The sequence below is a fragment of the Pelodiscus sinensis genome, chromosome 1 (assembly GCF_049634645.1).
Source record: "Pelodiscus sinensis isolate JC-2024 chromosome 1, ASM4963464v1, whole genome shotgun sequence".
In the NCBI taxonomy this organism is placed as follows: domain Eukaryota; kingdom Metazoa; phylum Chordata; order Testudines; family Trionychidae; genus Pelodiscus; species Pelodiscus sinensis.
In genome coordinates, this window is record NC_134711.1 from 330,063,579 (window position 1) to 330,089,594 (window position 26,016).

General features: G+C 50.4%; 2 protein-coding genes across 2 annotated transcripts; both read left to right on the forward strand.

The window, feature by feature from the left end:
* Nucleotides 1–12,533: 12,533 nt before the first annotated feature.
* On the forward strand, nucleotides 12,534–13,484 carry LOC142829981 (olfactory receptor 52B2-like). Its single transcript, XM_075932624.1, has one exon. It carries the CDS (start codon nucleotides 12,534–12,536, stop codon nucleotides 13,482–13,484), a length of 951 nt encoding a protein of 316 aa, XP_075788739.1.
* Nucleotides 13,485–24,528: 11,044 nt separating this feature from the next.
* Nucleotides 24,529–25,479, forward strand: LOC142829987 (olfactory receptor 52B2-like). The gene has a single exon (XM_075932693.1). The coding sequence runs from the start codon at nucleotides 24,529–24,531 to the stop codon at nucleotides 25,477–25,479; it is 951 nt and encodes a 316-aa protein (XP_075788808.1).
* The last annotated feature ends 537 nt before the right edge of the window (nucleotides 25,480–26,016 follow it).

Below are 26,016 nucleotides of genomic sequence, written 5' to 3' on the forward strand. Positions count from 1 at the left end.
AGCCGGGTGCTCTCCTTCCTTCAGGAGGGGGGGTATTTGGTGGTTTTCCTGCAGGAGACCCACATGACTCCAGCCATCGAGGCTGGCTGGCAGCTGGAGTGGGGGGACGGAGTGCATTTTAGCCACCTCGGCGCTCGCTCGGCCGGGGTGGCCACCCTGTTCTCCCCTGCCCTACGGCCCGAGGTGCTGGGGACCGCCGAGATTGTCCCGGGCCGCCTGCTGCATGTCTGGGCCCATGTGGAGGGGCGGACGTTGAACCTGATCAACGTCTATGCCCCGAACGTGGGCCTGGACCACGTCACCTTTTACTGGCAGACGGCCACCTACCTCGGCACTCTGGATCCTCACGAGTGCCTGGTCCTGGGTGGGGATTTCAACACCATCCTCGATGACCGAGACCGTGTAGGACTTGTGAACTGCCAGGCCGCAGCAGACGTCCTCAGGGAGATCATGGACCATCACTCCCTGGTGGACGTCTGGTGAGACCACCACCCAGATGACAGTACCGCCTTTACTTACATCCGGGTGGGGAACGAGCGGTCGAGCCACTCCCAGTTGGATCGCATTTACCTCTCCCGGTTCCACCTGGCATGAGCCCACTCCTCCAGCATCTGGCCGGCCCCATTCACGGACCACCATCTGGTGGCCATGAAAGCCTCTCTGACTTTAGAGAGGCTGGGGCCAGCCTACTGGCACTTTAATAATAGCTTGCCGGAGGGCGTGGGCTTCGTGGCATCGTTCCAGGAAGTCTGGCAGGGGCAGCGTCCCGCCTTTCCCTTGGTGCGGCGATGGTAGGACGTGGGGTAGGTGCACACCCGGCTCTTCTGCCGCGACTACTTCCGGGGCGCCAGCCGGCAGAGGGATGCGGCGATAGAGCAGTTGGAATGGGAGGTCTTGAAGCTTGAGGAGCCTGGCGTCCACCCCTGAGGCTCCACCCTGGGCCCTGGAAGATCACAGGGCCCGGGTCACCTTTGTTCGATCTCGCATCCAGCTACTTTGGGAGATGGATCGCGGCTCCCGCTTCTTCTATGCCCTGGAGAAAAGGAGGGGGGCCAAAAAGCCTGTCATCTGCCTCTTCTAAGAGGCCCAGCCTGGATCCCGGCTGGGTCGCAAAGCACAGTATGTAAGCCCGGGCCATTGAGCACGTCGGGGCACCAAACACAGTGTGCATTCCTAGGCCCTTGAACAGGGCAGCAAATACACTAGGCTGAGCCCAGGCTCTGGTGCAGGGTGGGGCGGCTAATTAAAATGGTGGCCAGGCCCTATCTTAGGGAGGGGCAGCAAATGGTGGCCAGGCCCTGATGCAAGGCATGGTCACAAACAAAACACAGTCTATAGGTCCTGGCCCTGGAGCAGGGCAGGGCAGCAAAACACAAACACACAGGTTTGTAGAAGCTCCTAGTTCAGGAGCTGGGCAGGTAGTGCACCTGCAGCAGTGGTGAAGGGGAGACTGCCACCCAGTAGGTGGGTGCAGGCCCACCCACTCCACTGCACCCCATCCCAGGGGCCCTGGATGCAGCAGTGCAGCTGCTATTGGCTCAGCAGGGCTCCAGCCCACAACTTGCTGGCCTAGGGCTGCTGTCAGCCCATGCTATCCCCTGGGACACTTCGTCTCCCCCTTCACAGATCCCTGTACCTCTAGCAGGCCAGTCCAATCCAGGCTTCAGCAGGTGGGAGCTCTGCAGCATCCAGCAGCTTTGTCAGGCCCCAGGCAGCCATCGGGGTTCAAGCTAGTCCCCCAGCTCCAGCAAGCCCTCAGGCTCTCTGAGTAGCCACGGACCTCAGGGCTTGAGCAGGACCTCCAGCTCATCTGGGGCAGAGGGTAGCTCTGCTGGCTGGCTTGGCCAGGCCTCTGCAGGCCAGTCTTTACTAGCACTGTGGAAAGCAGCCATGGGCAGCCCAAGCCAGATCTCAGCCTCATCATCAAGGAGCTCTGGACAGGCCTCTGTCTCCCTCAGAGGCTAAGCCCTGACTGAGCTCCCTGGCAGCATTCTTATAGTCCTAGCCACGCCCCTTAACTTCCTGTCAGGTGAGGGGGTGGAGCTAGGCTGTACATAAAATGGCTTCCAGAGGAGTATTTCCTTCCTTGTGGTAGTGGGCGACATCTTTCAAGGCCTTTACAGATAGAAGCTGAAAATAGCTTGTGTGTCACTTACAGGAAGGATTTGCCAGGTGTAACTTCCACGGTTCTTTAAGAGGTTTTGCATTTGGTTGATAGTCAAGATACCAATCCAAGGCTCACGAATCTGTAGCCTTGGGGAGCTTGGACACAAACCTTTAATAGAAAAGTATTTTTAAAGTCTATTATGGACCCCCATTCTCTGCACACAAAGTGCCGCAGTGGGGAACAGCCCCGACCCCCAGCTTGAAAGACATTAGGCCTGTCAAGGAATCTACCAAAAACAATATCTCAGTTGAGGAATCAATGTTTGTAACCAGTTTCATTAATGAATCAAGCTTAGTTTGCATGCCTTGTGTTATTGCCTTAGTAATCCGCGTTGTTCTGTTTGCTACCTCTTTAGCCACTAAAAATGCATTTTTTTTGGAATTAATAAATGTATTTCTGGTTAATCCTGATATCCAGTTTATAGCATTTCTAACTGGGGTAGCAGGAGACTGTGTGTGACTTCCTCCATTGAGGGAGGGACAAATTTCATATACTTTTGGCTCTTTACTCCAAGAGAGCTGGGCTCATGAGTTCTGTAGCAGGTCTCCTTAGCTGAGACTTCCCCAGGATGATCTCCATGTCTGTTTCAATCTGCAGTTGGGTGCGGCCCTACCTGCGTGTTGTTGGAGGAGCCTTCAGAGCCTGGCTTAGCAATCCAGAAGTAAAGGGTGCCCAGCCTGACAGAAAAGGCGGTTCACTGGTATCTCAGCACATTACCCAATATCCTGAGGAGGCCCAAGCCATCACACTCCCCACGGTGTTGATGGGGTCCATCTAGAGGTCTTTGCCCCAAACTCCACAGGCCACATCAGCCCCCTCCTGTTCTACTGTGTGAGGATGGGTTTGCTAATACCTATGAGTCCACCATAGTCTCAGTTTTGTGGGATCAAAATGAAAATAATATTTATAAAAGTGGGGTAGGAAGGAGATTCTGGGCTACAAGAATCCTCTGCATTTATGGACTGGGTGATCAGAGTCACAGGGAGGCACTGGCAGCCACGGAGCACGAGTGAGGTAGTTTCTTCCCCTCTCTGCCTCTGGCTATGTGGGCTGAACTTTGGCCAGTTCTACCGGGGTGTATAAATGCTAAATAAGGGGTCTGGGTAATTGTGACCATGGGAAAGGGAAATGGCCCCGAATGTTTCTATTCATTGACAGACTTGTTTTGATTCCTCCTTCCCAGCTTCCTTAGAATAGAGGAGCATGCAGCTGCACCCAAGATGTAACCTATCAATGAATGGCCTGGTGTTAGCAGTGCTATCTCCCTCACCCCCTTATCCGCTGTGAATTATACACTCAGGGTCACATCTCCTGTACCTCTGTACGCTGCTGATGTCAGGAGTGTTGTGATGTGAAACCTGCCAACGTCCGCTAAAAAGCTGTTACCAGTAAAGGTTAATAATAATGCTGTATGCCTATCTCATATAACAGGAAGGGACTTTGAGAGGTCATGGAGTCTAGTCTCCTAACCTCACAGCAGGACCAAGTACCATCCCTGACATATTTACCCTAGATCCATGGAGGGCCCCTTCATGGCTTGAACTCATAACCCAGAGTTTTGCAAGCCACAGCTCAAACACTGAGCCATTCTCCCCCACAGGGTAACATGTAATTACATTCAGCACATGATTATGATTATGCATTATCTGGGTGTTCAGACTGCTAAATTAGGGCCTCAAAGGTGATTTAATTATTAAGGGTGTTTACAGACTAACTAAGAGAAAAGGAAAAACCAAAAAATGACCTGGTAGCACCTTATAGACTAACATGTAGATGAGATCATGAGCTTTCGTGGACACAGACCACTTCCTCATACCACTGGAGTTTTCATTTTAGGATGTGAAGACCCAAAATAAATAGGAGGGGGTGGGGAAAGGAAGGGAAAAAAGGAAGGAGGTGGGAGACAGGGAGCAGAGGGTCTGGAAAAATCAAAGGGGAAATCAGGAAGGCAGAACTGGGAATTAGTAAGCACCTGAAGTTTGGGTACTTAAAATGAAGCAGCTAAGAATCAAAGTCAATAGATAGTATCCTTCCTAACACAGGAATCTACACAAAGAGCTGTGTGCACCTTCATTGAATGCTAGGTTGATAGTGTCCCAGCCAACCCTCAGCACCATTGAGTCCATTAGCATGAGAGCTGAATTAGAGGATGAATTGTAATTCCAGCCCCTCTCTGTGTATTTTGCTAGTAGTACTGGTTTGTGACAAGACAGCCACGTGAAGATCTTTTAAACAGTGATTAAGAAGATTAAAGTGTCTCCAACAGGATTAAAGCGTCCCCCAAATGGTGTAAGCTGGGTAAATTCTCGGCTCACTCCTATCCCAGGTGGGTGGGGTCTGAGATGGAAGGAGCATCAGCAATAAAGATGCCCTGTTACTCCACCCGTGGCTGGATCAGTCTTTTCTTTTTCCTCCTGCCTCATTCCACTGCATCCCTGCCCAGGGCCCGGACAACGGTGGAATGACCTGCCCCTAGGTTAGTGGAAGGATGTGCCCACAACACACTGACTTTGAGGGGCACAGAAAATCCCCCAGCCTAGCACTCTGGCTGCTCACATGGGATCCAGGGTCAAACCCCTGCTCCAAATCGCGCAGAGCTCACCCTAACCAGCAGGTCTCCCATGGCCCTGTGAACTCCTCTGCTGCTTAATTCAGGCCTGGGAGCGCTCGCTGACCCGCTGCTCTAACCTGAGGCACCTGCCTGGCCCATGCACTGTGGGAACCAACACGTTCCAGTGGGAAGGGTTGGACCCCTGTCCACTCCCTCTGAGAAACATGCCAGTGAGAGATTTTGTGACTGTAGTGCCTGGGGCAGAGGGAGGGGGTCAAAAGGAACCCTGGGACCTGGTGAGTGTGTGTGTGGGGGGGGGTGATAAAGACCAGCGCTGTGGGAAGGTAGAGAGACCAGCAATGTGTGTGTGTCCGGGGGTGTGTGTGTGGGATTTGCTGCTGATTGGCAGTGCACACTCCCATCACAGCAGTTGTGGGGGGAGGAGCGGCTAGATTGGCTATTGCCGGGTGGGGGAGCAGACCCGGCTCATTTAGTTCCTTACCTAATTTTTTCTGGGAAGCCAGGACCAGTCTGGGGAAGGGAGAGAAACACCTAGGTGGGGGTGGGGGTGGGGGTGGGGATAGGGGTGAGAGTAGCTGTACCAACTCCACCCCTTACTCTTGGCACAGCGCCCTGTGGGCAGTGACCAATCGGTCCCCTCCCCCATTCCTGCACTGGGACAGCCAGAGGGAAATGCAGGTAGCATGGGGAGGAGGGACCCTGGATGCCTGGGCCTCCTCTCAGGTGCCTTCCCTCTGCCTCTCTGGCTGCTCCCTTCCCCTCCTCCCTTCTCATCTCCATGAAAAACTCTTCAGTTTTACCAAATGCAAAATGAGGCAGCAACTTTCCATCCCAAGGAACTTTCCTTCAGACTAAGGAAAACACAAGGGGGACATAGGAGCAACCGCACTGGGACCTACCAAAGGGGAATATAGACGAGTGTCCCGCCTTCTGATGGGGGCTGGTGCCTCATGATGCTGCAGGAATGAACAGATCCAGGACCCATCAAGAGATCTCTCCCTGTTGTCTAGGCCCAGCTTGTCACAGTGAGACTTAGACTTGCCTACTTCATTCTTTGAACACTTTTTTTGTCTTAACCTTCACAACATCAATGGGCAAGGAGTTCCACATGTTGTATGAAGAAATACTGTAGGCTGTAGAGCTCCCCAGTTCTTATCTCTCACTGTCAGTGGGCTACGTGCTTCTCCATGGGACAGTGACCCACACTAGATGTTACACATGCTTTGCTAGATTTCCAACATGTCCCCCCTTATTGATATCTTGCCAGTGTTTATTCTCCCAATACCGTGATCTGGTTCCAAGGCTCGCTGTTGAAAGACACAGTCATTAATGGGAACTGTACGTTAGCTCGGCACCTCTGTTTTCTTTCCTGTCTAGTTCCACTCCCCTGTCACTAGGGCATCCTCTCCCACTGCTCTCTGTTTGGTACCTCAGTACTACCAAGGTCCGTTAATTGTCACTGTTCCAGCCAGTTTCTATGGTACCTGCTAGAGAAAACACTCAGGCCCCATTTGACTCAGCTGCGTCTCTGCTGGAGCTGGAGGGGGAATTTCCAGCGGCATTTCCATTTCTAGACAACAGGAAAATCACTCCTGTAAACACACAAATCCCCTGATCCCAGCCTGCCCCTCCCTGTGGCTGAGCTGGAAACTGCTCTGTGCCCAGGGCTCCCTGCTGGCTCCGACCCCGCTGGGACTCCCAGGCAGGCAGGATAAATGTCCCTGCCTCCGAGCCCCGGCCAGTGCGGATCCTGCCCCTGCAGCTCCCCACCTGGATCCCAGGCAGAGACTCCTCATCCTCGGCTGGGGCAGGAGACTGGTGAGTGTTTTGGGGGGGGCTCCTGCACGGCTGCCTCCCTGCTGAGAAAGGTGCCCTCGTGTCATCAGTGTCATCAGTGGGACCTGAGCTCGCCAAGGACTCAGTCCAGGGGAACCCCCCACGGCCTGTGGTGTCCCGGAGAGTGGGGGATAGATCGGGTGGAGTTGCATGGTGCCCACAGGACAAAGAAAGGCAGCGAAAGCACAGAGCACAGAGAGGCTGCCAGGGGCACAGAGCCTATATCCTGCCTGCAATGAGCCGCAGTGGTCCCCTCCCCTTTGGCTCCTGGGCACACTGAGCCTGGGAATGGCACCGAGACATTCCCCATTCCCTCCCACAGCCTGGCCTCTCCCTGACCCCGATCCTGCAGGAATAAACCAGCTGCTTCTCCCCAGGGTGGACCCTGCTCAGCTCTGCTCAGGGCGGTCACCACGAATCCTTCCTCTCCCGGCCGGGAGGGGAGAAAAGTCTTGGTTTCCCTACCCGAGAACCCAGAGCAGGGCCGGGCAGAGGCACCAGCATTTCCTGACCCTGAGGCCCAAATGACTCCACTGCGAAATGCGAATGAACGTCCAGGACACAGACACTGGGGCAGGGCTGGAGGTGGCAGAGAGGGCGGGTGCATGGACAGACGGGCAGGGACAGACGGACGCTCTGTAGTTTCTCCGAGCTGGGAGGGATGGTGCAATTCTCATGGAGCAGCCGACATCTCCACTCCCAACCCCTGTGTCAGAGCAGCAGGGGGCTGGACCACCCAAGGGGTTTGGATAAAGGTCACCCAGGAACACAACTGAAGCAGTGAGAAGGGCTGGGGTGAGTGGCAGGATATCTGCAGCCAGGAAAAAGGCCCCAAGGACTTGGCTTCCAAGTGCCTAGGCAGGGAGCTGCCCGGTGCCCAGACAGGGTTTGCAATGGAACGTCCCTGCCTGGGGCACTCGGCCGTTTCCAGACACGGCGGACGTTCAAGGGCACAGAGGAGCTCATGGGGGGTTGTTTGTGCCAGAAGCTCCTGCTCAGTTGTTATTCTCAGTGGAGAGTGGGATAGTAATAGAGATGTAGTCGTGTTCGTGTAGTCTGGCTGAAACAAAACACAGGACAATGTAGCACTTTAAAGACTAACAAGATGGTTTATTAGGTGATGAGCTTTCGTGGGCCAGACCCACTTCCTCAGATCAAATAGTGGAAGAAAATAGGCATGACCATATACAAAGGAATACAATAAAAAAAGGGAACATGTATAAAAAGGACAAATCACATTTCAGAATAGGGGAGGGAAGGTAAATGTCTGTGAGCTAATGATATTAGAGGTGATAATTGGGGAAGCTATATTTGTAATGGGTAAGGTAATTAGTGTCTTTGTTAAGAACCCTGGCGTAAAGTGTCAATTTTAAGCAGGAATGACAGTTCAGAGATTTCTCTTTCAAGTCTTGTGTTAAAATGTCTTTGAAGCAGGATGCAGGTAACCAAGTCATTGAGACAATGCCCTTTCTGGTTGAAATGGCAAGAAACTGTTTTTTCTTTGTGATACTGACTGATATCCGTTTTGTGGGCATTGATTCTTTGGCGAAGCATCTGAGACATTTGTCCAATGTACATAGCAGACGGACACTGTCGGCACATGATGACATAACTTATATTTCTGGATGCGCAGGAATATGTCTTCTTGATCTTATAACTGAATTGGTTAGGTCCAATAATGGTGTCAGCAGAGTAAATATGGGGACAAAGCTGGCACCGGGGTTTGTTGCAAGGAAAAGTTCCAGGGTTGGTATTAGTGTGGTATGTCCTGTGGTTGTTGGTAAGAATCATCCTGAGGTTAGGTGGTTGTCTGTAGGAGACTATGGGTCTGTCTCCCAGAGCCTCTCGGAGTCTAGTATCCTGTTCTAGTATAAGTTGTAGTTTATTGATAATGTGTTGGACGGGTCTAGAACAGGATACTACACTCTGAGAGGCTGTAGTAGTAATCGAGAGCCTAAGTAGTAATCATAGAATCATAGAATACTAGGACTGGAAGGGACCTCAAGAGGTCATCGAGTCCAGTCCCCTGCCCTCATGGCAGGACCAAATACTGTCTAGACCATCCCTGATAGACATTTATTTAACCTACTCTTAAATATGTCCCGTTCTGGAGATTCCACAACCTCCCTGGGCAATTTATTCCAGTGTTTGACTACCCTGACAGTTAGGAACTTTTTCCTAATGTCCAACCTATACCTCCCTTGCTGAAGTTTAAGCCCATTGCTTCTTGTTCTATCCTCAGAGGCCAAAATGAACAAGTTTACTCCATTCTCCTTACGATACCCTGTTAGATACCTGAAAACTGCTATCATGTCCCCCCTCAATCATCTCTTTTCTAAACTAAACAAACCCAATTCCTTCAGTCTTCCCTCATAGGTCATTGTAAACTGGTTCGACCCTCAGCGTCCACTATGAGCTAATTGTGGTACAGAGAGACCAGCCTACGCAGTCACCCCTAAGGCCGGTGGCCCTTTTATTACGCACATTCGCGTGACACCCGAGCCGGGTCGGCCTGTTGGCGGAGTAGGGGGGTTCGGGCCCGCCCCCTCTCCGAACCCCGACCCAGGGCCCTAAAGGCAGGGACCCGTGGTCCCTCCCTCGCGGATGGGGGAACGCCCCAAAACACACCCGCTCACGGGCTCCACGACCCCGCCCTGGGCCGCTTCCTACTCCACCAGGCCTCCCGGCCCGTCTCCCTTGACCCCACTGGCCTCACCTCTCCTTCCTTCTCCCCTCCTCCAGCTCGGTCCGCCGCGCCTCCCTGCACCGTGCCGGCCCCGGGTTTAAATCCCCCGCCGGCTCCATTCCCCCTCCACGTCACTTCCCCTGCGACGCCTCCCGGCCACCCTTCCCCCGTGACATCATCCCCCTGCGCCTCGCCAGCCCCTCCCTCTCGGGCCCTGCCAGCGGGCGCCAGCTGCCTCCCTACGCCCCCTGCACCGGCTGCCGGCGTATTACTGCAGCCCGCCGCGGCGGGCTGGGCTGCGTTCCCCGCCCCCCGGTGTGGCCGCCCGGTGCCTCCCGGCGCGTTCTCAGTGCGGGGCGCGAGTGCCCCGTCGCGCCGCCCGGCGCCTCCCGGCGCGCTCTCAGTGCGGGGCGCGAGTGCCCCGTCGCGCCGCCCGGCGCCTCCCGGCGCGCTCTCAGTGCGGGGCGCGAGTGCCCCGTCACAGTCATGTTCTCTAGATCTTTAATCATTCTTGTTGCTCTTCTCTGGACCCTCTGCAATATCTCCACATCTTTCTTGAAATGCGGTGCCCAGATCTGGACATAATACTCCTACTGAGGCCTAACCAGTGCAGAATAGAGCGGAAGAACGACTTCTCGTGTCTTGCTCATAATACACATGTTAATGCTTCCCAGAATCATGTTTGCTTTCTTTGCAACAGCATCACACTGCTGACTCATATTCAACTTGTGGTCCACTATAACCCCTAGATCTCTTTCTGCCGTATTCCTTCCTAGACAGTCGCTTCCCATTCTGTATGTATGAAACTGATTGTTCCTTCCTAAGTGGAGCACTTTGCATTTGTCTTTTTTAAACTTCATCCTATTTACCTCAGACCATTTCTCCAATTTGTCGAGGTCATTTTGAATTATGACCCTATCCTCCAGAGCAGTTGCAACACCTCACAGCTTGGTATCATCTGCAAATTTAATAAGCGTACTTTCTATACCAATATCTAAATCGCTGATGAAGATATTGAAGAGACCCAGTCTCAAAACAGACCCCTGCGGAACCCCACTTGTTTTACCTTTCCAGCAGGATTGTGAACCATTAATAGCTACTCTCTGAGTACTGTTATCCAGCCAGTTATGCACCCACCTTATACTAGCCCCATCTAAGTTGTATTTTACCTAGTTTATTGATAAGAATATCATGCGAGACCATATCAAACACCTTACTATAGTCTAGGCATACCACATCCACCGCTTCTCCCTTATCCACAAGACTCGTTATCCTATTCAAGAAAGGTTTGACATTGGTTTGATTGGTTTGACATTGTCATGATTATGATGGTTTGCCAGCAGCCTGGGGATTAAGGCGTTAACTACACCTAGCCAGGTGGAGTGACCAGTAGGAATGTAGGTGGGACTTTCAAACTGGGACAAAGGATTTTGGGGCTTTTTCCTTTCTCCCTTTTCTCTGTGTGTGTGTTCTCTGCAGCTACAGAGAGGGACAAGCATCTCTCTCTCTCTCTCCAAGACACCATTCTTCATTTTCTGTAAGTAGGGTAACATTTAGGTAGTTTTGTTAGGCTTTATTGTTTTAAGGGTTGGGTATGGGATCTGATGTCTGGCACTGCTTAAAAGATGTTTTGGCTTTTCTTTGTAACTAAGTTCTAGGCCCATGGAGTTTCTCCATGGGTACGTCTACACTACATGGCTCCGTCGACGGAGCCATGTAGATTTATTTATTGGGCAAAGGGAAATGAAGCGGCAATTTAAATAATCGCCGCTTCATTTAAATTTACATGGCTGCCGCGCTGAGTCGACGAACAGCTAATCAGCTATTTGTTGGCTCAGCGCGCTAGTCTGGACGCTCCTCTGCCGACATCAAAGCTCTTTTTCGGCAGCCCCGGTAAATCTTGACGAGAAATAACGCGGCTGCCAACAAAGGGCTTTGATGCCGGCTGGGGAGCGTCCAGACTAGCGCGATGAGCCGACAAACAGCTGATCAGCTGTTTGTCTGCTCAGCCCGGCAGCCATATAAATTTTAACGAAGCTACGATTATTTAAATCGCCGCTTCATTTCCCTTTGCGTATAACCCTAATCTACATGGCTCCATCGACTGAGCCATGTAGTCTATACACAGCCCATGAGTATATTTTGTTACCTTCCTATCTAGTCATTATGCTTGCAACAGGAATATTGTTGTAATAATAAAAGTTCTTCCTTTTCTTTTTATTAACCTGGCATTGGTTAATTGTGTACCCTGATTTTTATTTTAGGGGCGAGATTTCCCAAAAGATCTTTCCCCTGATTTCTTTATCAACATTTGGGTGGTGGCAGCGGAAGTTTTATTCCCAAGATCTAGATTTTTAAGATTTTGGGGGAAGTTTTATACCAAAGCCTGGTAGATAAGGCTTTGGGGTACACTTGCTGGCCCCCACTTCTGCATTTATCATGCCAGAGTGGGAAGGAGCCATGACAGATGTGAATTCACAGATTCCTCCCCTAACGGATGGCACATGATTTGCTCTTTAATGTAGAGCCTAAGTAGTAACGGAACCGTGACTCTGGGCTGGGCTGGAGAGAAGGGGTTCAAGTTCCAAGCTGCCCTGAGAGAGAGGGCTGCCCCTCTTCTCCCCCACACCCTTCCGCCCTGCCAGCCAAGCAGTGCTGTAGGAAGATCCAAGGCTGATGGACATGGCAAGGACTCACGGGTCGGGGTGAACAGGAGCCCCAGTGTGGAGCTGGGGCCAAAGTTGTTCAGGTGGCTCTCTGTCCGGGGACTGTCCGTAGGCGCAGGGAGATTCTATCCCCACCGTGTCTGGGGCCGGGCCGGCCACTGCTGGGATCCTGGGCCCAGTCCTGTGTCCCCAGGCTCTGAATCCATTAGTGCCCGAGGGGATTAAGCATCTCTTAGTGCCAAAGCAGGGTGCAGGACCAGAGCTGGGGCAATAAATCCTCAAGAAGGTTCAGTAGCTGAACATTCCCTTGTCACTTCCAGGTGTGTCCCGGAGCTAAGGGAGGCCGGCTTCACCTTCGGGGCTCTCTGAGACTCTCCGCCAAGCGCTGCCTGCTCTGTGGCTGGTTTGTTGAGTTGTCTCAGCTCTGAGCTCCTGACAGGTCCCTGTCACCGGCTCCGGCTCTGCCCTCCACAGCTCTGAGTGCAGCTTTCAGCCAGGGGTGCAGGAAGTGAGAAGTGAGTGTGAGAGGGGTGAGCGCCCTGCAAGAATTGATCTTCTCTCTGCTTCCAGTTGTGCCCAGCTCCCAAGCGGAGCCCTCAGCGCCCCATGGCCGCGCCCAACAGCACAACTTTCAGTCACCTCACCTTCGTCCTGGTCGGCATCCCGGGCCTGGAGCCCTGGCACCCCTGGATCTCAATCCCCTTCGCGCTGATGTACACGGCGGCTGTTCTGGGGAACTGTGGTCTCCTCCTGCTCATCGCCACCCAGCGCAGGCTGCACGAGCCCATGTTCATTTTCCTCTCCATGCTGGCGGTGGCTGATTTAATATTATCTACATCTACAGTGCCCAACACGCTGGCCATCTTCTGGTTTGGACCCAAGACTATTGCTTTCAGCTCCTGCCTCACCCAGGTGTTCTTTGTTCGCTTTGGATTTGCCACCGAGTCGGACATCCTACTGGCCATGGGGTTCGATCGGTACGTCGCCATCTGCGACCCCCTGCGGTACACGACAATCCTCACCAATGCGAACATTGGGAAAATAGCCACGGCCATTGTCATCAAAGGCTTTTGTATAGTTATCTGTGTTGTCTTTCTGCTCAAACGGTTGCCCTTCTGCGCCAGCAATGTCATCCCACACTCTTATTGTGAGCCCATCGGGGTGGCCAGGCTGGCCTGTGCAGACATAACCATCAATATCTGGTTTGGCTTTTCAATGGTTTTCTTAACCATTGTAGTCGAGGTTGTGTTCATCGCCGTGTCTTACATGCTGATCCTCAGGGCTGTCTTCAAGCTGCCCACCAAAGATGCCCGGCTCAAGGCTCTCAGCACTTGTGGCTCCCACATCAGTATCATCCTCTTATTTTACATCCCAGCCTTTTTCACTCTCCTAACCCATGCTTTTGGCCACAATATCCCTCAACACATTCACATCCTGCTGGCCAATCTCTACGTGCTTGTCGCCCCCGTGCTAAACCCTGTTGTTTATGGAATGAAAACCAAGCAGCTGTGGGAACAAATAGTCTTAGTGTTATCTCAGAAGGGGAAATGGTTCTGAGTCCAGAGACATGCAGTTTGCTGGCTGACTTCTTCCACGCTGCAAAGAGAGGGCGAGAAATGGACATTAACACATTAGCCTCCTGTATCAGAACAGACATTTTCAGCTCCTGAGATATTTCATTTCAAATCCAGGGCCATGGTTCACTGTGGCTTTGATAACCATTAATTGGTGGCCTTGGGATCCTTTTCAATGACTCCCCCAAAAGAGGGAAGCTTCACTATTCTGAGAGGAAGTCCACAGGGAAGGTTTGTTGTTATGCTGCCCACTGTATGCCGGATGGAGAGGCACTAAGATGCTAACAAGTGACTGACTCTAACCTGGTTTGGCAGGGAATATCTCTGCATGCTGTGGAGTGTTCCACCTCTCAACATGTCCCAGTGATGAAATACGCTGTCAGTTAAGTAATAATTGTGTGTTGTAGATTTATAGGGATGTGGGCCTTGCCAGGACGGATGAGAGTTCTGGTCCACATGACCCGTATCCTGTCTCTAGTAGCCACTTCTGGCTGCTTAAGGTGTTTGTAGACTACAGTGTTTTGTCGACAAAAGTGGACTTCTGTCCACAAAACTATGGCTACATCTACACTACCGCCGATTTCTGTCGAAATAATGTCGACAGAAGTCGGCAGTTTTGTCAATGGTGGTAAACCTCATTCTATGAGGAATAATGCCTTTTGATGACAGGGGTCTGTCAACAGAAGGCGTTATTGCAGCTACACTGTCCTTTGCATTTACACTCTCATGTCGACAAAGCGACTTGCTTCGTCGACAGAACTGAATGTAGTTTAGACATTTTTTGTTGACAGAAGCTTTGTCAACAGTATCTGTCAACAAAGCCTCTGTAGACAAAAGCCTGTAGTCTAGACATAACCTTACAGGAAATCCCACAGAGGCGTACACAGTGACCTTGTGCAAGGGAACGTTTCCTCCTAATCCTCAACAGGGTTGGCTTATACCCAGAACTAGGAATGTTTTAATGTTCATTATTCTACATTTGTGTACTCTCATCTGTATTCATCACCAATTTCTTTTGTATCATGCTCATCTTACAGCTGTGAGTTCCAATGCCTAATTGGGTTGTGTACGAAAAAAAGAAGAAAAAAACCCCACGCCTGCCCCCATTTTCATTTTCCTGCCTTTTATTTCGGTGCATTTTTTTCCACAATAGAAGTGCAACATTTTGGCTTTTCTCTCCACATCGGAACCCACCTCCCTCCTGGAATCTTATCCTGCTAATTTTTAGATTCTTAATGGTTCTAGCAGATTTGCATGAGTGATGACTAATTATGATCAAACTCGTACGTATGTCCAGGATTGTAAGAGTTCCAGGACATGAAATTCTTCCACAGTATCATTCCACTGCTCTATGTGCATGGACTTCTGTTCGCCTGATCATTTATATAGAGCAGTGAATTGCCTCACAACTGGAAACCTTTGTAGTAGCCCAGCGATCTGGTTGGACGTAACCCTCCATATTTTGTATTTCTGATATGCTTTATGCTAGCTAACTTTTCAAATGATCCCTCCCATAAGTTACGGTTTACTCAGTATGACTGTCCTATTTCTATGCATGTCTCATTTTTGTGTCACAAGTTAGGAATTTTGACCATGTACCGATAGTTCTGCTGTGCTCCTTCTGGGTGACACCCACCTCTAACACTTCAAGTACCACTATGGAGAAGCCAGACAATGAGATAATACGGCATCAGGTGACCTGATAACCTGGCATTATCATCCGTCTTAGATGTCTGAACTTTTCTTGTGAGAGGTGGGGGTATCAAAAAAGATTCCGTCTTTAAGGAAAACCTATATAAGATGGGGAAAGAAAACAATCAAGGTCTTTAGTGCATATCTCCTCTTCCATCCAATCCAAAGAAATATCTGAAATCATCTGGAAGGAAAAAGACTGGAACTGAGGGCTGCAGGGAAGAACTGCTTGACTATGCAGTGAATGGGACCAGAGGGGTGGTTCAGATAGCTCAAGTCTTATCTCATTAGTTAATTGTTTAGACTGAAGCCTAATTTCCTCAACTCTAATGGTGAAAAGAACACACAGTGAGCCCTAAAGAGTACCCAAGAATGCTAAAGAAGCAGGAAGTAGGATGGCAGGGGGCCAAGAGAGCCAATGAAAACACAACGTGGGCTTCTGAATTGGAAGTAGGAGCCCTTTCAGATCTTCTTGTATGGCAGGAGAACAACTCCTGGAAGAACCAGTGACGAGCTAGGGAACCAGGCACAGAGAATGTTGTGACAGCCAAGCCTGAGGAAAGACTCACTCTAGAAACTCCAGCTATGTGAGTTTAACAGGGAAAGTTTACTTAGATGAGATCAGGTAATTTTCTTTATTTTGGGGTTTCTTGGCTATCTCTGGGCTGAGCACATGTAACAACCCCCTTTCATTGTAAATTTCAAGCATGAATCATTGGGAAACAATTGCCTGTGTTGTTAATCCCCTTTCCAGTTATTCTGTAACACCAAGCAATGTTCTATCAAATGCATTTTCTTCATTTTTCTTTTTCTTTCTTAAATGCTAAGCACCCTTTTCAGAACATGATCTGGTTTGCCCTGTACTAGATACCTAAAGGCTCTGTGTGCACCTGCCTAAGACTGCACAGCCAAACTGCTCAGAGAAACTAAAGTTCCCTTTTCAGCTGATTGCAATGGCTGGGTTTTCAAGGCCTTTACAGACAGAAGCTGAAAATGGCTTGAGTGTCACTTATAGAAATGAATTGCCAAGTGCACCTTCCACTGTTCTTTAAAGGGTTTTCTGTTTGGGTGACAGCTGAGATGCTAATCCAAGGCCCGAGAATCTGTAACCTTGTTGTACGTGGACACAAACCTTTACTAGCAAAGGATTTTTAAAGTCTATTATGGAACATCACCCTCTTCACATAAAATGCCAGAGTGGGAAACAGCCCTGACAAACAGGCTTGAAAGAAACTAGCTTGTCAAGGAATCTTGCAACAACAATATCTCTGTTACAGAACAAATGTTCGTAACCAGTTTCATTAACGAATCAAGCTTAGTTTGCATGCCTTGTTTTAGTGCCTTAGTAATCCACTTTGCTCTCTTTAGCCACTAAAATACATCTCTTTCTAATTAATGAATGTATTTCTAGTTCATACTAATACGCAATGTATGTAATTTCTAACTGAGGTAGCAGGAAGTTGTGCGTGGTTTCCTCCACATTGAGGGAGGGGAGAATTTCTTACACTGTACTCCACAAGAGTTGGGCATCTGGGCACTGCGGCAGGCCCGTTTAGCTGAGACTTCTCATCGCTGATCTCCCTGTCTGTTTCAATCCGCAGTTGGGTGCGGCCCTACCTGTGTGCTGCTGGAGGTGGCTGCAGAGCCTGGCTCAGCAAGAGAGAAGTAAAGGGTGCCCAGGCTGACAGAAAAGGCAGCTCAGCTGTATCTCAGCACATTACCTGATATCCTGAGGATGCCAAACCCATCACACTCCCAACGGTATTGATGGGGGCCATCTAGAGGTCTTTACCCTAAACTCCACAGGCCAGACAAGCCCCCTCCAGTTCTGCTGTGTGAGGACGGGTTTGCAAATACCCATGAGTCCACCAAGGACTCAGTTACCTGGGACCAAAAGGAAAATAATATTTATGAAACTGAGGTAGGAAGGAGATTCCAGGCTCCAGGAATCCTCTGTCTTCATGGACTGGGCGATTAGAGTCACATGGAGGTACTGGCAGCCATGGAGCCAGAGTGAGGCGGTTTCCTCTCCTCCCTACCTCCGGCTATGTAGGCTGAACTCTGGCCAGTTCTACTGGGGTGTGTAAGGGTTATATAAAGGGTGTGGTAGTTGTGACCATGAGAAAGGGGTAGAGCCCCGGCAGATGCTGTTTCTATTCATTGACAGACTTGTTCCGATTCCTCCTTCCCTGCTTGCTTGGGATAGAGGAGCATGCAGCTGCACCCAAGATGTAATCTTTCAATGAATGGCGTGGGTGTTAGCAGTGCTATCTCCCTCACCCCCTTAAATGCTGTGAATTGTACAGTCAGGGAGTGTCTAGACTACGGGTTTTGGAGAAAAAAGTGGTCTTTTTTCCGAAAAAACTTCCCTTGCATCTAGACTGCTGCCACGTTCTTTCAAAAGTAAATTGAAAGAACATGGCAGGTTTTTCGCCTGTGGAAAACCTTGTTTTTCGAAAGGCGTCCAGACTGCCTTGGTGCTTGCTCTTTCGAAAGTACTGATTGCAGCCTAGATGCTCTTTCGAAGGAGACTTGTAGTCTAGATGTAGCCTCAGGATCACATCTCCTGTACCCCTGGTACGCTGCTGATGTCAGGAGTGTTGTGATGTGAGGCCTGCCATCCTCAACTCAAAAGCTGTGAACAGTAAACAGGGGCGGGTACCATTATCTTCAGCACATGGTTCTGATTATGCATTCCCTGGGTGTTCACACTGCTCAGTTAGGGTATGTCTACACTAGCCCCCTAGTTCGAACTAGGGTGGTTAATGTAGTCAACCGGAGTTGCAAATGAAGCCCGGGATTTGAATTTCCCTGGCTTCATTTGCATAAAGCCGGGCGGCGCCATTTTTAAATGTCCGCTAGTGCGAAATAGCCTGTCCGAACTACCTAGTCTGTGCCGTGTGTAGCCGCGCGGCACGGAGTCCGCACTAGCGGACATTTAAAAATGGCTCCGCCCGGCTTTGTGCAAATGAAGCCAGGGAAATTCAAATCCCGGGCTTCATTTGCAACTCCGATTGACTACATTAACCACCCTAGTTCGAACTAGGGTGGTAGTGTAGACATACCCTTAGGTACTCAAGGGTGATGTAAGAGATCAGGATATTTACAGACTAACTAAGGTAAAAGGATGCAACCTGGGTACATTCCTGGCTGACTCGCATCCCAGGTAGGTTGGATCTGAGACAGGAGTATCAGCAATAAAGGTGCCCTGTTACCCAGCTGCCTCTGGGTAATGTCATGGAGGTAGATATATACCCGGAAGTTCCTGCCTTCCTTTGCCCCCCTCCCAAGGCAAGGAAGAGACCATGGTGCCCAGGTGGGGGGATCTGTTAGGGGGTGTTCTCCACCTGAGGTACCTTCAGCCAATTCTGCAGGGCCCCCATCGCCCAGGAGAGGGCCAGGAGCTTGTTTGTGTCCCACTTTTCCAGCTCATCCACCACGAGACTCATGCTCAGACTTACAACTTTATAACCATTTATTTCCCATTTGGATGCTGGCGCCCATGGCCCTTGGCTTTATTAGGGGCCGAGTACCAGCACGGTCTAGTGTCCTTACGCGATGGCTGCTGGACTCACAGTGGCAAGGCCCACTTCTTCAGATGACCGAAGTTTTGAGTTTAACATAGGAACAAGAACATAAAAACGGCCGTACTGGGTCAGACCAAAGGTCCATCTAGCCCAGTATCCTGTCTGCCGACAGTGGCCAGCACCAGGTGCCCCAGAGAGGGTGGACCGAAGACAATGATCAAGCGATTTGTCTCCTGCCATTTCTCTCCAGCCTCTGACAGACAGAGGCCAGGGACACCATTTCTATCCCCTGGCTAATAGCCTTTTATGGACCTAACCTCCATGAAATTATCTAGCTTCTCTTTAAACTCTGTTATAGTCCTAGCCTTTCACCATAGTCCACCATAGTCTCAGTTTTGTAGGATCAAAATGAAAATAATATTTACAAAAGTGGGGTAGGAAGGAGATTCTGAGTCTGGAGGGAGAGGGGGGACATTTGCTGCTGATTGGCAGTGCACACTCCCATCACAGCAGTTGTGGGGGGAGGAGCGGCTGGACTGGCTATTGCCGGGTGGGGGAGCAGACCCGGCTCATTTAGTTCCCTGCTCGATTTTTTCTGGGAAGCCAGGACCAGTCTGGGGAAGGGGTAGAAACACCTAGGTGGGGGTGGGGATGGGGGTGGGGACAGTGGTGAGAGTAGCTGTACCAACTCCACCCCTTACTCTTGGCCCAGCGCCCTGTGGGCAGTGACCAATCGGTCCCCTCCCCCATTCCTGCACTGGGACAGCCAGAGGGAAATGCAGGTAGCACGGGGAGGAAGGACCCTGGTTGCCTGGGCCTCCTCTCAGGTGCCTTCCCTCTGCCTCTCTGGCTGCTCCCTTCCCCTCCTCCCTTCTCATCTCCATGAAAAACTCTTCAGTTTTACCAAATGAAAAATGAGGCAGCAACTTTCCATCCCAAGGAACTTTCCTTCAGACTAAGGAAAACAGAAGGGGGACATAGGAGCAACCACACTGGGACCTAACAAAGGGGAATATAGACGAGCGTCCCGCCTTCTGATGGGGGCTGGTGCCTCATGGTGCTGCAGGAATGAACAGATCCAGGACCCATCAAGAGATCTCTCCCTGTTGTCTAGGCCCAGCTTGTCACAGTGAGACGTTTACAGACACCCAGAGCCTCTTACAAATTGCTAACAGCTGTTAATAGATTTAGACTTGCCTACTTCATTCTTTGAGCACTGTTTTTGTCTTGACCTTCACAACATCAATGGGCAAGGAGTTCCACATGTTGTATGAAGAAATACTGTAGGCTGAAGAGCTCCCTAGTTCTTATCTCTCACTGTCAGTGGGCTACGTGCCTCTCCATGGGACAGTGACCCACACTAGATGTTACACATGCTTTGCTAGATTTCCAACATGTCCCCCCTTATTGATATCTTGCCAGTGTTCATTCTCCCAATACCGTGATCTGGTTCCAAGGCTCGCTGTTGAAAGACACAGTCATTAATGGGAACTGTACATGTTAGCTCGGCACCTCTGTTTTCTTTCCTGTCTAGTTCCACTCCCCTGCCAATAGGGCATCTTCTCCCACTGCTCTCTGTTTGGTACCTTGGTACCACCATACTCCCTTATTGTCACTGTTCCAGCCAGTTTCTATGGTACCTGCTAGAGAAAACACTCAGGCCCCATTTGACTCAGCTGCGTCTCTGCTGGAGCTGGAGGGGGAATTTCCAGCGGCATTTCCATTCCTAGACAACGGGAAAATCACACCTGTAAATACACAAATCCCCTGATCCCAGCCTGCCCCTGCCTGCAGCTGAGCTGGAAACTGCTCTGTGCCCAGGGCTCCCTGCTGGCTCCGACCCCGCTGGGACTCCCAGGCAGGCAGGATAAATGTCCCTGCCTCCGAGCCCCGTCCAGTGCGGTTCCTGCCCCTGCAGCTCCCCACCTGGATCCCAGGCAGAGACTCCTCATCCTCGGCTGGGGCAGGAGACTGGTGAGTGTTTTGGGGGGGCCTCCCGCACGGCTGCCTCCCTGCTGAGAAAGGTGCCCTCGTGTCATCAGTGTCATCAGTGGGACCTGAGCTTGCCAAGGACCCAGTCCAGGGGAGCCCCCCACGACCCCTGGTGTCCCAGGGAGCGGGGGATAGATCGGGTGGAGTTGCATGGTACCCACAGGACAAAGAAAGGCAGCGAAAGCACAGAGCACAGAGAGGCTGCCAGGGGCACAGAGCCTATATCCTGCCTGCAATGAGCCGCACTGGTCCCCTCCCCTTTGGCTCCTGGGCACACTGAGCCCGGGAATGGCACCAAGACATTCCCCATTCCCTCCCACAGCCTGGCCTCTCCCTTACCCCGATCCTGCAGGAATAAACCAGCTGCTTCTCCCCAGGGTGGACCCTGCTCAGCTCTGCTCAGGGCGGTCACCACGAATCCTTCCTCTCTCGGCCAGGAGGGGAGAAAAGTCTTCGTTTCCCTGCCTGAGAGCTCAGAGTAGAGCCGGGCAGAGGCACCAGCATTTCCTGACCCTGAGCCCCCAATGACTCCACTGGGAAATGCGAATGAACGTCCGGGACACAGACACTGGGGCAGGGCTGGAGGTGGCAGAGAGGGCGGGTGCATGGACAGACGGGCAGGGACAGACGGACGCTCTGTAGTTACTCTGTACTGGGAGGAAAGGTGCAATTCTAATGAAGCAGCCGACGTCTCCACTCCCAACCCCTGTTGGTTTATTAGGTGATGAGCTTTTGCGGGCCAGACCCACTTCCTCAGATCAAATTGTGGAAGAAAATAGGCATGACCATATATACAAAGGAATACAGTCAAAAAAAGGGAACATGTATAAAAAGGACAAAGCAAATTTCAGAAGAGAGGGGGGATAGGGGAGGGAAGGTAAATGTCTGTGAGCTAATGATATTAGAGGTGATAATTGGGGAAGCTATCTTTGTAATGGGTAAGGTAATTAGTGTCTTTGTTAAGAACCCTGGCGTAAAGTGTCAAATTTAAGCAGGAATGACAGTTCAGAGATTTCTCTTTCAAGTCTTGTGTTAAAATGTCTTTGAAGCAGGATGCAGGTAATCAAGTCATTGAGACAATGCCCTTTCTGGTTGAAATGGCAAGAAACTGGTTTTTCTTTGTGATACTGACTGATATCCGTTTTGTGGGCATTGATTCTTTGGCAAAGCATCTGAGACATTTGTCCAATGTACATAGCAGACGGACACTGTCGGCACATGATGACATAACTTAAATTCCTGGATGAGCAGGAATATGTGTTCTTGATCTTATAACTGAATTGGTTAGGTCCAATAACGGTGTCAGCAGAGTAAATATGGGGACAAAGCTGGCACCGGGGTTTGTTGCAAGGAAAAGTTCCAGGGTTGGTATTAGTGTGGTATGTCCTGTGGCTGTTGGTAAGAATCATCCTGAGGTTAGGTGGTTGTCTGTAGGAGACTATGGGTCTGTCGCCCAGACCCTCTCGGAGTGTACTATCCTGTTCTAGTGTTGGACTGGTCATAGAATCATAGAATACTAGGACTGGAAGGGACCTCAAGAGGTCATCGAGTCCAGTCCCCTGCCCTCATGGCAGGACCAAATACTGTCTAGACCATCCCTGATAGACATTTATCAAACCTACTCTTACATATGTCCCGTTCTGGAGATTCCACAACCTCCCTGGGCAATTTATTCCATTGTTTGACCACCCTGACAGTTAGGAACTTTTTCCTAATGTCCAACCTATACCTCCCTTGCTGAAGTTTAAGCCCATTGCTTCTTGTTCTATCCTCAGAGGCCTAAATGAGCTAGTTTACTCCTTTCTCCTTACGATACCCTGTTAGATACCTGAAAACTGCTATCATGTCCCCCCTCAATCGTGGAGCACTTTGCATTTGTCTTTATTAACTTCATCCTATTTATCTCAGACCATTTCTCCAATTTGTCGAGGTCATTTTAAATTATGACCCTATCCTCCAGAGCTGTTGCAACACCTCCCAGCTTGGTATCTTCTGCAAACTTAATAAGCGTACTTTCTATACCAATATATAAGTCGTTGATGAAGATATTGAAGAGACCCAGTCTCAAAACAGACCCCTGCAGAACCCCACTTGTTATACCTTTCCAGCATGATTGTGAACCATTAATAACTACTCTCTGAGTGCGGTCATCCAGCCAGTTATGCACCCTCCTTATACTAGCCCCATCTAAGTTGTATTTTACCTAGTTTATTGATAAGAATATCATGCAAGACCATATCAAACACCTTATTAAAGTCTAGGTATACCACATCCACCGCTTCTCCCTTATCCACAAGACTCGTTATCCTATTCAAGAAAGCTATCAGATTGGTTTGACGTTGTCATGATTATGAGGGTTAGCCAGCAGCCTGGGGATTAAGGAGTTAACTACACCTAGCCAGGTGGAGTGACCAGTAGGAATGGACTTTCAAACGGGGACAAAGGATTTTGGGGTTTTTTCCTTTCTCCCTTTTGTCTTTCTGTGTGTGTTCTCTGCAGCTACAGAGTGGGACAAGCATGTCTCTCTCTCTCTCTCCAAGACACCAGTCTTCATTTTCTGTAAGTAGGGAAACGTTTATGTAGTTTCGTTAGGCTTTATTGTTTTAAGGGTTGGGTATGAGATCTGATGTCTGGCACTGCTTAAAAGATGTTTTGGCTTTTCTTTGTAACTAAGTTCTAGGCCCATGGAGTTTCTCCATGAGTATATTTTGTTACCTTCCTACCTAGTCATTATGCTTGCAACAGGAATATTGTTGTAATAATAAAAGTTCTTTCTTTTCTTTTTATTAACCTGGCATTGGTTAATTGTGTGCCCTGATTTTTATTTTAGGGGTGAGATTTCCCAAAAGATCTTTCCCCTGATTTCTTTATCAACATTTGGGTGGTGGCAGCAGAAGTTTTATTCCCAAGATCTAGGTTTTTAAGATTTTGGGGGAAGTTTTATACCAAAGCCTGGTAGACAAGGCTTTGGGGTACACTTGCTGGCCCCCACTTCTGCATTTATCATGCCAGAGTGGGAAGGAGCCATGACAGATGTAAATTCTCAGATTCCCCCCCTAACATGATTTGCTCTTTAATGTAGAGCCTAAGTAGTAACGGAGCCGTGACTCTGGGCTGGGCTAAAGAGAAGGGGTTCAAGTTCCAAGCTGCCCCGAGAGAGAGGGCTGCCCCTCTTCTCCCCCACACCCTTGCGCCCTGCCAGCCAAGCAGTGCTGCAGGAAGATCCAGGGTTGATGGACATGGCAAGGACTCAGGGGTCGGGGTGAACAGGAGCTCCCAGGTGTTCAGGTGGCTCTCTGGCTGGAGACTGTCCGTAGACACAGGAAGATTCTATCTCTGCCGTGTCTGGTGCCAGTCCGGCCACCGCTGGAATCCTGGGCCCAGTCCTGTGTCCCCAGGCTCTGAATCCATTATTGCCGCAGGGGTTTCAGCATCTCTTATTGGCAAAGCAGGGAGCAGGACCATAGCTGGGGTAATAAATCCTCAAGGAGGTTCAGTAGCTGAACATTCCCTTGTCACTTCCAGGTGTGTGCCGGAGCTGAGGGAGGCTGGCTTCACCTTCGGGGCTCTCTGAGACTCTTCGCCAAGCGCTGCTTGCTCTGTGGCTGGTTTGTCAAGTGGTCACCTCTGAGCTCTGAGCTCCTGACAGGTCCCTGTCACCGGCTCCAGCTCTGCCCTACCCAGCTCTGAGTGCAGCTCTCAGCCAGGGGTGCAGGAAGTGAGAAGTGAGTGTGAGAGGGGCGAGAGCCCTGCAAGAATTGATCTTCTCTCTGCTTCCAGTTGTGCCCAGCTCCCAAGCGGAGCCCTCAGCGTCCCATGGCTGCACCCAACAGCACAACGTTCAGTCACCTCAGCTTCGTCCTGGTCGGCATCCCGGGCCTGGAGCCCTGGCACCTCTGGATCTCCATCCCCTTCGCGCTGATGTACACGGTGGCTGTTCTTGGGAACTGTGGTCTCCTCCTGCTCATCGCCACCCAGCGCAGGCTGCACAAGCCCATGTTCATTTTCCTCTCCATGCTCGCGGTGGCTGATTTAATATTATCTACATCTACAGTGCCCAACACGCTGGCCATCTTCTGGTTTGGACCCAAGACTATTACTTTCAGCTCCTGCCTCACCCAGGTGTTCTTTGTTCGCTTTGGGTTTGCCACCGAGTCGGACATCCTACTGGCCATGGGGTTCGATCGGTACGTCGCCATCTGCGACCCCCTGCGGTACACGACTGTCCTCACCAATGCGAACATTGGGAAAATAGCCACGGCCATTGTCATCAAAGGCTTTTGTATAGTTATCTGTGTTGTCTTTCTGCTCAAACGGTTGCCCTTCTGCGCCAGCAACGTCATCCCGCACTCTTATTGTGAGCCCATCGGGGTGGCCAGGCTGGCCTGTGCAGACATAACCATCAATATCTGGTTTGGCTTTTCAACGATTTTCTTAACCTTTACTGTCGAAGTTGTGTTCATCGCCGTGTCTTACATGCTGATCCTCAGGGCTGTCTTCAAGCTGCCCACCAAAGATGCCCGGCTCAAGGCTCTCAGCACCTGTGGCTCCCATGTCTGTATCATCCTCTTATTTTACATTCCAGCCTTTTTCACTCATCTAACTCATGCTTTTGGCCACAATTTCCCTCAACACATTCACATCCTCCTGGCCAATCTCTACGTGCTCGTCGCCCCAGTGCTAAACCCTGTTATTTATGGGATGAAAACCAAGCAGCTGTGGGAACAAATAGTCTTTGTGTTGTCCCAGAGGGGGAAATGGTTCTGAGTCCAGAGACATGCAGTTTGCTGGCTGACTTCTTCCACGCTGCAAAGAGAGGGCGAGAAATGGACGTTAACACATTAGCCTCCTTTAACAGAACAGACATTTTCAGCTCCTGAGATATTTCATTTCAAATCCAGGGCCATGGTTCAATGTGGCTTTGATAACCATTAATTGGTGGCCTTGGGATCCTTTTCAATGACTCCCCCAAAAGAGGGAGGCTTCACTATTCTGAGAGGAAGTCCACAGGGAAGGTTTGTTGTTATGCTGCCCACTGTATGCCGGATGGAGAGGCACTAAGATGCTAACAAGTGACTGACTCTAACCTGGTTTGGCAGGGAATATCTCTGCATGCTGTGGAGTGTTCCACCTCTCAACATGTCCCAGTGATGAAATACGCTGTCAGTTAAGTAATAATTGTGTGTTGTAGATTTATAGGGATGTGGGCCTTGCCAGGACGGATGAGAGTTCTGGTCCACATGACCCGTAATCTGTCTCTAGTAGCCACTTCTGGCTGCTTAAGGTGTGTGTAGACTACAGTGT